The sequence below is a fragment of the Labrus mixtus genome, chromosome 6 (assembly GCF_963584025.1).
Source record: "Labrus mixtus chromosome 6, fLabMix1.1, whole genome shotgun sequence".
Classification (NCBI taxonomy): domain Eukaryota; kingdom Metazoa; phylum Chordata; class Actinopteri; order Labriformes; family Labridae; genus Labrus; species Labrus mixtus.
In genome coordinates, this window is record NC_083617.1 from 24,235,779 (window position 1) to 24,255,018 (window position 19,240).

Sequence of the window (19,240 nt, forward strand, 5' to 3'; positions counted from 1 at the left end):
ATAATATTGCAGGAATTATATTTTTCAGACACCTAGAACAGATTTGTGAAAGCAGCATTAAAAAGATTTGTTGTTCTTTAAGGCGGTGTTTCTTTGTATTTTACCCTTTAATACTTCACAGTTCACTTGTGTTAAATACTCAGATGGGTTGCTCTTATCGCTGCACAAAGATATCCTTTGGTATTTATAAAGTTTGATCTTTGAGGTCATATTGGAGTTCAAGAAGAGACATTATTGTCAATGAAAAGTTGAAATGACTTCAAAATAAAAATAAAAACTACTGACCAAGAGATTAAGACGATGAAGATGCTCGGACATTTTGTTATGCAGGACGTTTGGTTTGATAATGGAGATTGTTGAGATCGTGTTTTTGTTGTTGTCATCTACTTAGAAAGGCGAGTTTAAAATGTGAAATCTTATTTTTCAGATGAATCAAAACAATGAAGCCCAGTCTGTGAAGCAGAGGGTTTTCTGTAGAGGAGCTGCTCGCAGTGACCCGGCGGTCTCCAGGGTGAGAGGCAGGCGATCATCTCCCCGGGAACAGAGAGCCTCCTGGAGACTCAAACTGCAATCTCATCCTCCCTGCTGCTGCGGCTTTGGGAGACGATCCAAATGGTTAGCCATTACAAGGGTTATGTGTGCGTGCAGGCCGCTCAGCCTGATGAGACCCTGAGAGAGGAGAGGCGACCGCTGTATGCTGAGCAGAGAGCGACGACACGCTGTAATGAGGGCTTTGTTATTCACTGACTGAAAACAAACCCCTCTTATCCCTCCCTCATGTTCTCCTGCTGTCTCTTCATCCCCTTAGCCGCTCTCTTCGCCCAAACCAAACCTGCTGGAAATTGCATTTAATGCTCCAGTTCCGGAGCGGCGGTGAGCAGAGCTCTGCTCGGCTGTCCTGAGGGCAGCTCAGCAGAAACGGAGAGATTTCACGCTCCGCAGACGACGAAGCTGAAGGAGAACGCCGCACTCGGTTGGTTACTTTCTCCTTCAGGATGACAGTAAAGCAGGATGATTTGTTTCCCTTTAAATAGAATAATCCCGTATTGCATCAAATTTAAATTACATTTTATAATGAGGGCGACAGTATTGAGAGCGGGACAGAAACCCGGTCCATTACTGAGATATGGAAGCAAACAGAGCGGGCGATAAAAAAGAAAGAGTCGATAAAAAAGGGTTTGAAGTTTGAAGGCTCTTTGACAAACAGCTTTAAAGTTATATAACCTTCATTTCATGCTTTTTAATGCTCAGTTTAAATCACTGTCACAGACCTCATATGTTAAAAACAGTTTGAAAGTGAATATGAGGGACAGAGGCAAACAGTCCATCCTCAACGCCATCGTCCATTTAAAGTAACGAGCCAGTTTGATTTATTTATTTTTATAGTTCTTTCACACTTGAAGAAAACTCCTGATATCTGCCAGAGGAGCGTCATGTGTGAACACAAACATATGAATGTTTCTCCTCCAGCCTCCTCGTATTTATTCTGCAGAAAGTCAGAGTGATCTGATGTGAGAACGCAGCAGGATATAATCAGGAGAATTCACCTGGAGCGAGTGGGAGGGGGTGGTGACGTTTGACGAGGACCGTCTGCAGGTGACAACTAGGATCTGTGTTTGCAGGACAGATGAGGAGTGCACCATCATGTTTACAGTCCCTACCGGTCTGCTGCAGAGCGTGACTTTGAAAACTGTGAAGTCACTCTGCAGACTGAAGTGAGTGTACCGACAGACGACCTCTGACCATGAGTCTACACATTAATCTTCACAGTACGCATTCTATTTAAACTGAAACTAGGAGTGAGTTTCCATTCATATGATGCTATTTAAATCAATGATATGTCATACATCAGATTGCAACCAACTCTTCTCTTTGTAAACAAGATCAATCTCTTCACTCGTCACATTATTTTACTCCATATTAGAATGTTTCTCCTTCAGGTTCACTCACAGAAACACACACAGATACGACGACACTGAAGAGGGGCGGGACATCACTCCTCCAGCATCCTGCCAACAACCTGTCACTCACTCAAACACCGTTCCCAGAAGGAGAAACGTTATCCCGCCTTTGAAATAGCTCGCTGTGAGCTCGAGGAATACTTTGAATTCCACATGACGGATGAGGTGACGGTCGATCGGGAAGAAACACAACAAACATAAAACCGTCTGATCCCGGCGCTATGCACAGTGGACGGAGGAAGCTGACAATAAAGTGAAACAAACAAGTTCCATCTACTCAGAAAATACATCTTCATATTCAGTGTTTGGGAATCTCACACGTAGAGGATAAGCTTTAGAATCATATGCAATGTGACCACCACGTAATCACGTGCAGTATGCATGTTGAATAACAGGCCGCCGTCAACTCTCGACACAGAAGATACTTTGCTGGTAAGATGATCACAGCGGCGTACGTCCCTTTGCCCATCTATCATAATAACCTGTTCCCAGAAGCCGCCTCTGCTACCCAGCTGCTGGCCCTGCCCCCAAGAGGATGACTCAACAACACTGCCCTCTGATTGGACACTGAACCTATTTAGCCTTGTACATATTAGTCTTTGCTTATTTGTTCATTTTTGTGTTTATTGTTGATATTTAATATATACCTTTGTACAAAGAGAGCACAGATTGCCAAAGTAAAATTCCTTGTGTGTTTAAGCATACCTGGCCAATAAAGCTGATTCTGATTCTAAACCTCTTTGTTAAGGGACCCCTTAATGACACACAAATGCAAATGAGCACTCCATGTTAGATGCACAGTTTACCATAAAGTGCTCATGCGCTGCCTTCAAACCACTGGAGTGAAAGTGGCTCAGAAGAGCTTCCTGTGCAGCTCAGGAGGTTTATATCCATCAGGATTAACAACATTTCTTATCACCACTGATAGCTTCTTGATAAAGTTCAAAAGACGTCAGCCTCTGCCAAAATAGTGAAACAGTGAGCGAGGAGATGAAAACACCCACCTGTATTTTGACAGCGATACTCAAAGAGTTGAGCTCTTTATCCAGTTCTTTGAGGACGACCAGCTTCTTCAGAGTGAGGCTGCAGAGTCTGAGGATGAGAGGAAGGAAACAGATCAGTGACTGAAAGCAGCATGAAGGGATGAAAACATGGAGGACAAAGCAGCTCTCACTGCTCTAACGTTTGATTTCTAAGTGTGTTTGGATTCTTCTCTCTGGTCTGCAGGTATGATGAAGATAACAACATTTTGTTGTTTTTTTATAAGGGTCAGGTCCAGTTATACTTCGTGTAAGCTGGTATGTTGCCTCCAGGAGTATGTTTGTTCTGTTAGCTAATACTGGATGATAACACAGGAAGGGATAGTTTGTCCACATAAATAACACAACAACATGTCCACTGACAGACGATACTGTCGGTGGGATTGATTTGATTACACTGAAGGACTAAGCTGCTGGAGCGCTGATAGCCTAGACTATAGTCCTCAGCGCAGCGGCCGTTGGTTTGAATCCGACCTCGGCCCTTTGCTTTATGTCATCCCCTCTCTCTCCTCCCAACATTTTCTGTCTCTCTTCAGCTGTCCTCTCTAATAGAGGCAAAATGCTAACACTTAAACCTTACTGTTGATGCACGCAGCAGCCATGTTGGATTTTAGCTCGGGCTCCTGGAGGTTCTCCAAGTTTCTAAGTCAAATTTCCGACTTCAGGGGGGCGCTCCTGATGACGTATCAAACCGGCAACTTGGATTTTTTTACTTCTGAGATCAAATGGAACGCACCAATAATAACCACGCTTAACTTCCTGACGATGAGATGAGTAAGGATCAGTTTGAAAGAGTGAAAGTAAAATTGTTGAGATGTCATCAGTATGAAGGACGCAGCAGAGCAGAGGAACGATGGAAACTGTCTTTATGATGGGAAACAAAGGAGCTGAAGGAAAATAAATATAAATAAGTCAAAGTCAGGAGAAACTGTCTTGTGTGTCGTCTTTGTTCCTACTTCAGAAGAGGAAGATGACGAGTATAAACGGCCTGTCCGGACAACGTTAGGTCGACTCACTGAAGACAGATTGAATAAATATATGATCATAACTTCAGCTTGAATCAAGACAACTCAATCAGTGTCAATAAAATAAAAGACATTTGAAACATTTCTAAACATGACGTTCAGTAAGACGGGTACCAACATTATCTTTCCCAACAACATAAACCTCTAAGAGCGGTAAATATCTCCAGACTTAATCTTCACAGCCAGATTTATTGGATCTATTTCAGGACCCGACACATTCCAGGCCCTGAACTTCTTCCTCTGTGATGCTCATCATGGTTCCTTTAATAAATCAAACAAGTGCAGTCGGATCTCTGGACGTATTTCCTGTGACAGTTAGTGTTCTTTATTTCAGGACAATGTCTGTTATTTCTGTGTCCTGCAGGTTTGATAAGAATGATTGATTCAATCACTGGAAGGAGAGCGGCTCCGTCCCTCGTCTTTAAGGGAAACCAAAGTGTTGCTAAATCACAGTTCTGATTGTCAGCTTTATGGGGTTTCATTCTTCCTGCATGGTGACAGGGCACAGATGTTTGAGAAGTCATGTAGCAGTAAAATGTCTTTAGTCAGCGAGCTGCTGCACATCACAGTGACTCACTGCCATCTGTTCATCCTGTTTAACCATTCTTTAAATAAATCTCCTCACACACATTTACCTTCATCCGACTACAGAAGAACTACCTCTAGGATCCGCTCTGTCTCATGAACCAGAGTCAGATTAAAGGAGGAGTCAGTAGAAATCTTTGTAAACACAACATTCAAACTGGGCCCCTCCTCCCCCAGAAGGGCAGGACGTAGTGTGTACGTTTACTGCTACTACACTGCAAGCTAACGCACGCTAGCTCAAGCTAACCGCCGGTGTTTGTCACCCGCCTGTCCAACAGGAAGCAGACCAACTCCACGTCCACAGGTAAAAGACAACACAAGGTTCACCCTCGTTTTAGAACCAGCTTTATCCGCTTGGTGTTTCTCTTCTTTGCTGCTACGTCCGTTTCAGTTGGCGTCCAATCACTGAATTGTATCCACTCCTAAACTCACCCGTCATTGGCTGGAGGAAACACACCAGAAACACCAGAAACGTCCCAAGTCAACCAGAACAAAGCAGAACAGTAAAATCCAGTCAGAGGACAGAGTCTCTGCAGACACAGTCACCACCACACATGTACGGAGGCCCAGAAGAGACCATGGAGCAGATATACTTTAGGAGAAGTCTGTATTTTATTTTGAAGGAACAAGCTGCTGACTCCACCTCTAGATAGAACAATAGATAAATGAGAATACTCAAAGGTTAAAGTTGTATTGCGCACCTCCTTTACATGTCCAAAACAATCATAAACCTTTAAAAAATCCCCCTCTCTGTCTTCTGTACCAACACACCCTCAGAAACCCTCCACAGCACAACACTCATCAAAAAGTCAACACTAGCCAGGCCAAGTCTGCAGAAGCTTCCTCCTCCTGACCCACTTTCTCCTCCAGTCCTGCTGCATTAAAGTGAGAAGTGTCTGAGCACCGAGTCAGAGTCAGAGAGGAGGAAGAGAGACAAAGCAAACAAAAACATGTCCAGTCACCCACTTCTCCCCCCACTCTCTCCAACTTCATCCAGACTCTTCATGCTGGGCTGGTTTTTAATTCCCGATAACTTAACACGTTTGAACAGAAGAGCTTTAAACTGAAGGCAATAACAACTGAGAGAAATAAAAACTGTTCTGCTTAAAGAAGACTTTGTAGACGAGGGCAGCAGTGTCTAAGAGGCAACCAACGATGTGGAAGTGTCGGACGAACAGCAGAGTCATGCTGATCCTTTATTGTCTGCTCATTTTTGCTCTTTTCACACATGCAGCACTGAAATCCTCCTGATTGGAGACTATCCCTGTCGGACGAGATGGGGGGGGGGGCGCTCCAGGTGAATTCTCCTGATTATATCAGCTCACTCTGACTAAAATGCTAAACTCTGATATGATTATGGTAAAATATCAAACGATATGGAAATCCTTTTGATTCTTGGCACTAAATATTGGGTCATGTCTGGATCCTGTCTGCAGAAAAAAAGAGCATGCATGGTTATGAATGTTCTTGTTTATAAATCAAACTGACGTGGAGGAGGGAATGGCAGGAAGCTTACTAAAGGTCATAAAATCCCAAGAGAGGTTTATTCAAGCTGCAAGAAGGATTTATCTTTCATGATGATATCACATTTTCAGCACAAAGTGTCCTGTTCAACGCCACTCGACGACATATTACTGGAAGGGGGCGGGGCTTGCAGATTCACTTAGCTGCATGATTACTTCAGTTACATCACATACATGTATGTAAGAATCAGAAATGCATTCCTGTTTGAGGCCGGAGCGATTAAACGTTAAAGCTCGAAGGTAGCCCATGAATCCAGCCTGCCGTATGGTGAGGATGAGTCACCAGTCAGAGAGGGAGGGAGGGAGAGGGAGGGGGAGAGAGAGAGAGAGGGAGGGAGAGAGAGAGAGAGAGAGAGAGAGAGAGGAGGGGGAAAACAGAGCTGACGCTTTAACAACATCTCTATCCCGTCTCTCTCTCCCTCCCTCTCTCTCTCTCTCTCTCTCTCACATGTAATTAAAAAGGCTGCAGGCGCTGGAGGGGTCACCTAGGGAACGGGGGATTTTTTATTATTAGACAGAGGTGTTATCTGCACTCCGGCCTGCCACTGTGCTGTGTTGACAGTGAAACTTGTGGCCATCTGCTCTGGCCTGGTGCCGCTGTGTTCCCGTGCTCCTGCCCAGTGCCACTTCACTTTGCAGCCTGATCGGCCACTACAGCAACAAACCAGGTGTCCTCACAGCACTAATCATTCTGCTAAAACCGCCTGCAGAGACCTGCAGAGACACAGGGCTCGACGATATAAACTGTCTCGAAAACGAAAACGAGATAGAATTTATGTCGATAACAGTGATACTCGATATGGACGGATCAAATAGCCCATCAAGGCATCAGAAAACAGCGACGACAGCCAGTGAGTCTGCAATTTTCTGCTTCCAAAGAAGAACACGCCCACTACAGGCTGCAGAGCATCGTTTGAGCTGCAGGAGGAGAAAGTAGACGTCTTCTATGAAAGAGAAAAGAGCGTCACAGAAGAGCAAGAGAGTCAGAAAGTAATCTCTCGTTACGCTGAAGAAGCCTTTAAGGGACACTTTTTACCTTGGCTTAAATCCCTGGATCTGTTTGTTTGGAAAAGAAGGAGACATCTGCACATTTTATATCTAAAGTTCTACGCTGAAGTCAAGCTAAGCTAAAGCTAGCTGAGCACCTATAGAGACAAGTGCTAATGTAGGCACAGATCGGCATGGCTTAAAAGAGATCAATCATAAACATGAAACTCCTTTAACTGTTTATTTTGCATTGCATTAATAACATCTGCAGATTATTCCACTCCAGTTAAGCCCCGTTTACATCAGGCAGTCTGGTTTGGTCCAGTACAGTTTGGTACGGTTAACCCTGATTTTGCTTGCGTTGAGCCATCGCCATCCGGCTTACACTCAGTTCAGCTTTGTAACACTGTGACATAATAACAACGCAGAAGAAGAACGCAACACAGTAAAGAAAGGGCAACAATGGAGGACGTCCAGCAGAGGTCTGCACCTCTGAGGTCGTACATGGGGCGGAGCTACATGCTGAGATTAGTCACACACACAGAAAAAAAACAGCCTTAATATCAAAGTGATATTTAAACATAGCGCAATTTGTGTTATTACCGATGTTGCCCGGGAAGTGACGATTCTTTCGACCGATCAGCGGACTGCAGTGTGGCTAGCTAGATCGGTGCGCTTGGCACACTAACAGAAGGGAAGCAAAGAAAGTAGGACGGTACGGATCGGTTATTTTGGTACCATTCTTAACTTTAAAAGCTGCTGCAGGAGAAGCGCGTGCGCACGCAAGAGAGAGAGAGAGAGAGAGAGAGAGAGAGAGAGAGAGAGAGAGAGAGAGAGAGAGCTGCTACATTTTCAGAGTGAGAGGAAATGATCCTGTGTTGGGTAACAAGGATTTCTAAATCTGTTGTCGTGGTATCAACACAGGTATCGTTCACGTTTGATTTTATTTGAATGGTATCAAAGTTTTAAAGTCTGGTATGATGACACTTTATTTTGAAGGGCATTTCTAAGCTTCCTTCATGAATCCACAAACTGACAGTGTCATTACACGAGATACACACCCTGGGTCAGAGAGAGTTTAGATGTGTGGATAAACTATGTTTGTGACGATGGGGGGGGGGGTGTGTGTGTGTTATGCTATTGTCACCCCTCCCCCTCAACACACCCTGGCACACACTGAAGATGAAAATAGGGTCCCTCAGAAGCCCCCAAAAGATTAAGGTTTTTTCTAGGATTACTCCTGAAAATAAACCGTGTCGTTCCCACATTCCCACAGAGAGCCTGAGGGGAGGCGGAGTTATCAATCCATAAAGAGATAGGTGGGCGGAGAATCTATACAGCAGACTGCAGCTCAACGTGTCTGTAAAACAGGCGGAGAGGAGAAGAGATAAGTGAGACCTGTTTCCCAGCTGATAAGAACCCAGAGAGGGACGACTATCTTTTAGTTTCACTGCTCGAGTTTTAAAGTCAACACAGTCTGACAAACTCCTCGATCAGGTCATCACACCGAGTTTATTAATCACCGATCGTTCAGCTCCGTCATGGAGCTTTGTTTACATCTTGAACCATGATGTTTTTATTAATCAGTCCTCGCTTCTCTTATTTTAAAGGGCACATATTCTACTCCTTTTCAACCAATTAGTCTCAGAGCTGCTGGGAACAGGCTGTTTCTGTGTCTGTACCTTTAAATATGTAAATGAGCTGTGTCTGACCACGCCCCCTCTCTGGAAGGGCTTGGGTGTCTCGGGCTTTCTCGCTCCATGTCCTATTGTTTACGGTGAGAAGGCAGACTCAGAGGGCAGAACAAACACCTAGCTGTGGGAGTGTCACCCACCTGGGGGAGGGGCTTCTGCCCTTTGTGATGTCATGAAGGGAAATCTCCAAACGGCCTCTTTGAGCACACATTTTCTGAAAAGTGGAGCAGGCAGAAGAAGGAGAGGATGTACTTTTCTCATCATTGGGGGGTTTGTAGACAGACTAGAGACACATATTAGAGTTAGAGAAACATGGGGAAGTGGATTTAGCAGAATATGTGACCTTTAAGCTTCAACATGACGAGGGCAGTGATGACAGAGTTTAGGTGACACAGTGATCCTATCAGGTCCTACAGCATGCTGCTGAAAGTGGATGTGCAGATCTTTTCTACATGACATCTTCTATAGCTGTCATGAACATGTAAAAACACAGAGAGCAGAGTAGTATGTTTGGTGTTCAAATGAACAGTTATCGACTGCTCGGATGAACGGTGCCCGCTCGCTGCCTGCTCGCTGCCTGAGCACTCTGCAGCTAATAGGTTTAGCCTACATGGCAATGATGGCATCACTCACAGCTGCATGAGTAGTGCTGCTCCATCTAAGCCCATTAGTGCGTCCAAGTCGCTCACTGTACCGTCACTAACTGTTGACCTTTACCGGTTTGAAAGTAAAGAGAGGCCATTAGATTACAAGGCCATTTCCCTCTCTGAGGTTCTACAGACGGCTCCCAGTGATACATCAGTAGTACTCAGGAGATCTACAGTATGTGGAGAGAAATTACTCGTTTGGTGGAAAGTACGAAAAAGGATCAGAAAGATAAAGGACAATAAATCTGCATCCAAAATGAAACAGCTCCTTAACCAAAGCTCCTGTCGTCCACATATCCAAATGCAATCCAACAACATTATTCATATCTTTGATTTTTTACCAGCCCATCAAAACCTTTTTAAATAGTCAGTATATACAGAACGTCCATCCATCCGCTTCCTCTTAACCGAGGTCAGGTCGGGTTGGCAGCTGTTTGTCGCAGAGCTCAATGCGCTATCAAGAAGAAGAAAAAAGGTTCAACTTTTAGAACAGCACCATATTTGTCAATATCACTTCTCCCTCACCAATCAATCACAATCAAGAAGGGGCGGGACTTCTGATATCAGCTTTGTCAACAACAATGGCGGAGGAGACGCTTATCTGACTCGTCATTTGGAGGGAACAGTTTCCAGATGTAGAGCTTCCGACTCCTTTACATCGTCTTCATGTTTTCTTGGTGACATTTCCTCGAATTAAAGCAAATATTATTAAAAACAGACATAACGGACATTTCAGAAAGACATGGAAGTTAACCTTTGAAACCTAGCACCAGTGAGCGCTGGTGAGAAGGTAAAACCATAAACATGATTGTATTGTTGGATCTTCTTATTTGCTACTGATGAAATCTGTGCAATGAAAGGTGTTCAGTCAGCAGCTGCAAATCCTTTCACAGTTATCTGTCCTGGACAAACAACACAACTTATCAGGCTGTACACTCAAACAGCTGCGGTCAAATATTTGACTTCAGATAAGAGGCCTGTGATTGGGGGTTATATGGCATATTGGATCATCTTATCTCTGCTGCTTCGTCCTTTCTCTCCGCAGCAATAACACAAAGACTTCAGAGAGAGCATTACAAACATTACAAGCTTTTACTGTTCTAGTGGATTAGTTTAACACTTCATTATTTGATTGTGAAGCTTTTTAGATCGACTCTTTCACCACCGATAGAGAATACACAATATAAAGTGTGCACATGCTCCAAGTCAGCCAGCAATATCCTCCAGCGTCCACTAGAGTCTGTCTCCTGCAGTGAGTCAGTCCCCATAGAGCCCCATGTTAAAATGTCCATCTTTACAGCTGCAGTTCCTCCAGCGTCCACTAGAGTCTGTCTCCTGCAGTGAGTCAGTCCCCATAGAGCCCCATGTTAAAATGTCCATCTTTACAGCTGCAGTTCCTCCAGTGTCCACTAGAGTCTGTCTCCTGCAGTGAGTCAGTCCCCATATGTTTACAGCCTGGTACAAAAACAGTTTGGGTCTGTAGATCTAATTTCTCTCTTCAACTGTACGGGCTGAATGTTTATACAACTCACCTGTTTACATTATATTAAGGCTTAAAGGGATGTAGAATTAGGGGGCGTGGCCTCTTTGAGTGACAGATGGGAGCTGCTAGCTGTCTTCTAGGTGTCAGTTAATTCAGTCCCTGACCTTTGACCTCTGGGTCGTGTTTGTGCTGTTGGAGCCTTTTGGAGATTTGTTCATGTAAATATCAGACTAATAATCTGTCTCTCTCTGTGAGCTTTATTGGACTAACAGACCATCCAACAAGTCCGAGCTCCACTTTTTACAAACAGTCACATAAGGAGTTAATTTTATTTACATGTTAGCAACAATAAGCAGCTAATTGTGTCTGTGCTCATCATACTTTTCTGCCTTCAGAAAACCCAGATCTTGCAGCCTAAAAGGTCAAACTTGTGGCCTCAAACAGGAAATCAACTAACCAATGGGTCGTGTCACAGCAGCTATACTTCTAATATCTATACAGGCTGTAGGTGACAGTCATGTTAGCACGTCTCCACAGAGCCTCTCTCTATGTCCAGTGTAGACCGAATAAGTTGGCCCACCTGTATCGAAGCGATGCTGGAACATCAAAGGAAATGAAATCAATTGTGGGAGGCTGATTAAAGGTGGACAGCGGGGTGGAAGTCAGAGAGCAGAGCCCAGGGACACACACAATGTGCACAGAGGATAATCCTTTTTGTTAGCCCCTCTGTGACCTCAGCCTCCCCTGAATCAGGCCGGCTTTCTTAAACACACACAAACACACTGACACACACATACACAAACACATGCGGGGCCTCCTGCAGGTTCCTCAGGAGTCAGGTCTCAAAGGGAACCTCTGGCCCGACACCAAACCTCAGACATTTCACTGCTTTGAGTTTGGCTCTCTGGTAAAGTGATACGTCTGTCTGGAGACGGCTTGTGTGACGAGCGGACGTAGTTTCTATCACACAGACATCAGAAGGTATTTAAAAAATGTAAAAACCCACATCTGAGATCGACTCTGCAGGCACACAGGCGCAGTATCAGATTTAAGATGTGACTTGAAGCATATGAAGGAATGATCGTTTAGGTTCAAGGCGAGAACACTGAGAACAGACTTCCCACGTTTCTCTACGTTTTTATGCAAAGCAGAAACTTGAATTTTAATCTTTTCTTTTGTTGCTCAGAGGGAAATCTTTACAAGCTTAACTTCTCCAAACTGATCATTCTTGGGATCTCATGCAGCTACGATTGTGGACAACAATATTTTAGGAAAGATTTATTTCAAGAGGTCTGAATTCCCCCACACCTACTCACAAACTTCTACAGGAGCAGAGAGCACTCTTAGCCAGTGCTGCACAGCATGGTACAGAAGCTGCACAGTGGAAAACAAGAAGGACCTGTCCCGGATGGACTCAGAGCGTTGGACCCTCTATGCTGACTACCTGCAGCGGAAGGCAAGGTCCGTCAGTACGGACAAAACCCAAAACAAAAGCCTACCAACCTCCCCCCTCCCCTCCTGTCTCTACATTTTACCCTGCCCTTCCTTCACCAGCAGGGACAAAGACGGCAGCAAATGAGTCTTAATAAACATCTGAGAACAAGATTCAGAGATCAATTTCAACTGATGATGAATGTCTCAAAGTTGATTCAGCCTTTTTGTTCGTCTTTATCGGTTCTAGAAAGTATTTTCTTCGGTTTGGAAAGTCTGTTGGTTCTACTGCGATGACACTCAGTTACTGTGCCGCTAGACACGCCATCAGTGGGCGGGGCTGTCTCTCTTCCCTCACATGGTAGAGGGAGGGGTCCTTGTTTAAAAATAAGAAAAGTATGAAACATGTTTGAGCTTCTGAGTGAAACGTTAACAAGCTGAAGGAAGCTCCATCCCGTCAGTGTGAACACAGAGCTGAGAACAACAAACCCTGAGGGAGTTTGACTTCACTCTCTTTGTAGGAAGTCATTACTCCACATTATTTTTACAAAGGGAGTTATGTGGTTTCAGTCGCATGTTGCCTTTAAACAAAGATGGGTGCCAACGACTTTTTTATCTTCCGGAGCCGTGGTTTGGAACATATCGATATCGTTGGATTAGTATTGAATTGAAGTTAAAACATTTTGTTATCAAGACAACACTAATGCAAACAGAAAAGAGAGAGAGAGAGAGAGAGAGAGAGAGAGAGAGAGAGAGAGAGAGAGAGAGACAGAGGGAACGAGGGACCATCGAACCCTCTGAATTGAGCGATATGCTGCCTGAACAGAAACACACTGTTGTAATCCTTTCCCCCTGGTCAGCTCTCCAGCTCATGTTTTGCCGGCTCCATGCCCTCGGATCGCTGCACAGCAATTGTCAGAGGCACAAAGCGGGGGGAAGTGGAGGATGGAGGACGAGTGATGTAACACTGAGGGATGAATGAGAAAGTCACTGTCTGTGTTTGGTATGTGCTGCGGGGGGGATTCAAGTAAGAAAGGAAGACGACTGCGAGTCATGCTTTTAGTGCTTTCCATCGTCTACTTCTTGTATTCTGTGCTTCACATGTGAAAGCACTCACAGTCTTTGAATAAAGCTCGCTCCGACATAAAGCTCTGCATGAAATTCTTCAGGAGTCGAGTGTGGAACTTGCATGTATGTGTGACAGAGAAGCCTTTCTCTCTCTGTGCAGCACTTTGTTCTTTCATAACACTTTTATTTGTTCTTGTCTAGTTGTATCATTCAGACCAAATAAAGGATGAGCGAGTGACGAGAGTTATGTCCTCTTTTTTCATTTTCAGACAAGAAAAACAGTCAAATCTCTTCAGTGTGAGGCCGAGCCACGGGAAGAAGAGTCGCACAGGAAACAATAATCAGAACTTTATTTTCTTTATTTTACAGTGTATTTTTAGCTTTTCAATCAAATGGAACAGAAACAAAGAAGACCTACATGTTTCAAATCCATACCCACACCACCCACGTCAATGCTCCTGCATAGATTAATCCTTTTAAATTCTGGGTTCATTCTGCAGCCTGAACATGGATGAAGAATGGAGAATAATTGAGGCTAATTTAAATCATTTTTCAATCTAAAGTTATATTAAGAGTGACAGAGAAAAATCAATGGAAGGATTAAATACCCCCCGCCCCCTCCTCTCTAGAGTCGATGCTCACGCAGGTTACCATGTGGTGGACACTGAAGCTTCAGTGTTTAGCCAGCTCTGCGTCAGTCTGTAATCCTTTCTGCGTTCTAACCTCTCTGGAGTTTTTCGAGAGTGTAGGACTTCTACACAGGTATGAATATTGTTTGATGTTTTAATTGTATCAAATTGAAGTTTCTGGTATCGTGACAAACCCAACAGTAGGATGTCCTGTAAGAGCTTATTGGCTGCACTCAGGCTTGAATGCAAAGACCCCAAATATCTGGTTTTGTGAGCCAGATGGTCATATTTTGTTTGGCTTCTCTGAAGGAAATCTTCTGAAGAGGGAGAGGAAGAAGAGGCTCCACAAAGAGAACAAGAGGACGGTTTTCATTTGGCAAAGTCTGATTTCTGTCACTCTTGACTTTATGTTAGAGAATAAAAACATGATTAGTCACTGAAGCAGCAGGACACAAAAGATGAAAGCAGAATAAAGACCTTTGGATAAGAAAGTAACCTTCACATGATGATTCTGTCTCATGAGTCTCGAGTCTGTTCGGACTTTTCGCTGTGGAAATGCGGCTGAATGTCGGCGGCTGAAACTGAAATTACAAATATATCCTTTAATCTGCCGCAGTCATAACAAGGAACATTTCTCATCAGACATTCATTCTCATAATGCAGAGCAACAGATGGAGCCCTCTCAGTAATCTGAAGACTATATAAAATATTTTGTAATGGGATGAAAGCTTAAGCCCAAAGGCCAGAAGTCATGTGATTAAGTTAAACAGAGCTCATCCAAAGTTGTGTCGACAGAGGCTTAAATGGTTTCAGCATCAAACATGACGATGCTGCTGGTAGAGAGGTGCTACAAAGGTCCTGAAACCTGCAGAGACAAAACCTCACACGGACATTATGTCAGACTCTACGGTCTGCTATCTTCTCTTGTCCTGTTGAATAATCTACAGGGTTTTTAAAGACGCAACATTTTAAATAATGTCGTGGAACTTATTTCACACCTGCTCGTCTCCGGAGAATCTGGCTGCACAAACCTCACACACAAATCCTGCATATCAATGTAAACAAGGGGATCCCTGCAGATCTAAAAACAACATCCAAACTCTTCTAGTTGATTGTAAATATCACCGATTGTAAAAGAACATATGTGCAATAAAAAAAACAAGCCTTATCTCTAATGCTTCATGGGCGGAAATAAATGACCAAAGAAAGAATCATTTTCAAGATGTTTTAGTTCAATCAGATATCGGTGCAGAGAAGCTTTTAAGCAAATGATTCTGTCTGGATCTGGTGTTAAGGATCAGGGTTCTATTGGTACCAAAATTTTAAACTTGGATATGATTCGATACCCGTTTGATACCACAGCAACAAAAATAAGAATCAAAAAACAGAAGTTATAAACTCCCAAGATTTGTTAATTTCTGGGGTTATTTTGATTACCCAAAAAATGCTGACAAACTCCTGCAAACTTTCCAAACTGGCAACGTGTTGGTGCCAATGTTTATGTGCAATTAAGACACATTTAGACCGTGTGATCCATGGTAAGATACACCTGTCGTATGGAATAAAAGTTATTTTCTTAACGCTTGAGTATTCGTTGTAAAACCGATGGTATCAAAAAAGCATTGACAATCTTGATGACATTATCAAGGATGTAACTACCCAAAATCCCTTGTTCAATTGATCTTTCTTCCATCCCGTACTCTGCATTTCAGCAGGACTGATCCTGTCTTAGTTTGTCCAGCAGGTGCAGAGACGGGAGCTGCGCAGAGGTATTTGTGTTGAACAGGAAGGAGGGACAGTTGTCATCACTCAGGTATGAACGCACCCCGAGGGAAAAGTCATGAAAAGGAAGATTGTGGAAAAAGATAAACTTGTTACTTTGCCAGAAGAGGATGTAATCCCTGCGCTCGTATCGGTCGTAATACTCTGTATGTTCTTTGTCACATCTGTGGTCGTGAGGCTCCACAGAGCTGCGGCACAACGGGACAGTTGTCGGGATTACCGTCAACTTTTTATGTAATATTACACGGGGCTGGTGCATTAGAACTCAGTGCCAGATTGTGTTTGTGTTTGCTGATTCAAGCTAATGCTCTCCGTCAAACGCCCGTTAGGAAAAGAGATTTATGTCTGCGTGGTGTGAATCAGAGGTTTGACCGGTATGCTCTCGTTGTGTGGGTGGTTTGGAACAATCCTTCAAAGGCTTCTCTGTGGAAGTGGAGGGTGTGTTAGCAGCATTGTCTTATTGAGAAATACGGGGTACAAGAGAAAAGTATGAGATGAACCTGTCTTCATATTTTATCATCAAGTCAATCGCATGCTGTGAAAAAGAGATGCTCCCGGCTCTTTTGGCACTGAGCCACGTTAGCAGACAAAGTAGTCTTTAATGAAATACACAAACGATTACACAACGTGGTGAGGCGATGACAGGATCTGTGAGTCAGCGACGACAGAGCGCTTTATTCAACGTCTCTCACGACTTCCCACAGAGGGTCATCAGATGACTTCTTGCTCATTTCCAAACCCTTCAGCCAACGTCACGCTGTGCGCCTCAGTACAAAACAAACTGCTGTTAGGCCACGCCTCCTCCATACTGAAGTATCCGCTCTCCTCCAGAGACACACCTCCAACCTCCCTCCACAAAAGAGTAAAGCACAAGTGGCGGGCAAAATTTTCCTCGACTCCACCTGTGTCCTGCATTGTTGTGTCAGCATGCTAATGTTAGCGCTCTTTAGTTAGCTCGTAGCTTCACATTGCACATAAACTGACACAGAATGAGCGTGATCTAAAAACTCTTACTAACATCCAAATAATCAGTGAGTATGTTCTTCTTCTTCTCTCGAGTCCTTGACTAAAACAGTTTTATACACAAGGGGAGGAGCCGGCCGTCCCGTCCATGTAAACACGGCTCTAACAACAACACAGCCAGCGGGACTCGAGCTTCTCACTCATTGTAGACAGTCATGACTCAGAGACACATTTACACAGGATAGACTTGATTTATCATATATTTATTGCAGTGTCTGGTTGAATGCCATAAAAATGTTTCTTACACAGTTAATTTATACCCCAGGATGTATAGTTCCTCTTTACTACATGTACAAATGTGTTGAATTTGAATCCTTTAAGCAGCAAACATCTTCATGCTCATATAGTAGCATAAAACTCTCCTTAAGTGGTGATGCTTGTCTTCTTTGTACCTGACACCAGTACACAACATTGATGATGTGCTGTGTTGGTTTTCTCGCCCTCCTCTGCTGTTTTCAGACACTCTGTCATCCTTTGTTGCTCTTTGTGCAGAGCTAAATGTCTCTTTTGTTCTGACATGAAAACAAACTGATGAGGTCAGCCGGCACGCGCTTCCAGAGGCCACACGAACCGACTAAACCAAAGCCACAGTTCAGCCTGATGTAAACCTCTGCGTCAACGCTGTAGTGGTCACTACATAACTGTGCATTGGTGTGTGAGCGTAGCTCTGCAATACACAACCTAACACTAGTTGTCAGTCTGATTTCTACGCTTGTTATTTCCACAGTTTTTTGGTTCCTCCACATTCTCTGCTTGTTTGTGCACAGGAAACCAAGGCGTCTGAAACACAGCATGTTATGTAGGAGTCGCAGCTGGCTTGAATACCGACTTGTACGATCGTCTTTCTGTAGAATTCTAAAAAACATACGATACCAGGAATTCATTTTCTAAAGGTTTATTTTAGGGCTTTCTATAGAGACGGGACAGTGGATAGAGTCTGAAATCAGGGGACGAGAGGGAGTGGAGATTGACATCCGGCAAAGGAGCCACAGGTCGGACTCGAACCCAGGCCCCAGGCTAGGGGACCATTGCCTCCCCACATGGGGCACGCGCACTAATTGATAGGCTACCAGGAACCCATTTCCAGAAATGTTGTAAATGAACGATGTTACCTAGCAATTCAGTTCCATATTTGAGGAGGAGCACGTCAGGCTGCACACAGACTTCTCTGTAGGTACAAGACTATGTGAACCTACAGCGCAGTAGTATAAATCAGGCTTTAGACACCTTCAGCAGAACATCATACACAGGTAACATACACGATGTCTCCCTTGAAAGCATATTAATGAGATTATCCTCCAACCGTAACCTTCAGACAGAACATCCTCTTAAAAGAGAAGGTCTCAGAGCCGCTGCCAGCTGAATGACTTCATAAAGAGTTTATAGAAACAGTGGACCAGATACAGGTGAATCCTGGGAGAGCCACAGCTTCTGACAAGGTTATGACTGAGCTATTCAATCCTGTTAAGGTGGATGGTCTGCCAGGCAGGTATACGCTCGTCTAGCTGCAGTCTGCAGCTCGGATTTACAGCTCAGAAGCAAAGCCTTGTTTAAAACAATCCCTCTGTCTCAGCTGATGAGCAGGAAAATTCAAACATCTTCACACAGGAAAGTGATTGTTGAAAGCAAAGAATCGCGACGTGTTTTAAGATGACGCACACATTTATTCATAGAGTTATAAAGTCTCGACCCACTGTTCATGCAAAGACAGTTTCCTGTGTGGAGCAGAGACTCTGCAGCCGGAGATGATGAATAAACCTGACAGGTAAGGAAACCTCAATACCTCACAGAGTGACTGTTCTGATCATTTGAGACGTTACTGCGCAGAAATGCTCAACAGAAAATATTATGAAATGCCAAAGAGCATGGACACATGTAAGCATGTATGTCAGGGAAAGTATTTATAGCTGCAGAGCTTATATAAGCCTTTTCACAAATCACTGGAGACGCTTCCCCTCACAAAGCCCCCGATGAATGGGCTCGATTGTACAAAGACACAAAAAATGAAATGAAAAGGATGTTGAGGAAACATCCAGCATCGAACCCCGGGAGCCTTTCTTCATCAGAACCACATCTTTGCTGAAATCTATTTAAAAAGACAAAATGAGAAGACAGCGAGGACGTTACCCGATCCTGTAAAGTCGTTCCAAACTCTTACCCTGTGTGTTGAAATAACACAATGCTGACATTTCATTCAAAGGGTTTTACTTTACATATTTCATGCTGCCGTTTGGAGCCTCCGATAAGCCTGAGACAGGATTACGTCTGCCCTTTAACTACTGCAGCCACCACGAGCATATCTGTTTTCTACTGATGAGAGATTTGATGAAAAAACAACCTGAGACCCTCAGCCTCACCTAAA

The 19,240-nt window shown here is 43.9% G+C and overlaps 1 protein-coding gene across 2 annotated transcripts in view; it reads right to left on the bottom strand.

The window, feature by feature from the left end:
• The window catches only part of zmp:0000000755 (phosphofurin acidic cluster sorting protein 2), a 57,284-nt gene that overhangs the window by 26,826 nt on the left and 11,218 nt on the right, over positions 1-19,240 (bottom strand). For both annotated transcript variants that reach the window (XM_061040661.1, XM_061040660.1), the window contains exon 2: positions 2,966-3,053. In XM_061040661.1, the coding sequence (XP_060896644.1) occupies positions 2,966-3,053 (88 nt within the window). The remainder of the gene's footprint in view (positions 1-2,965; positions 3,054-19,240) is intronic.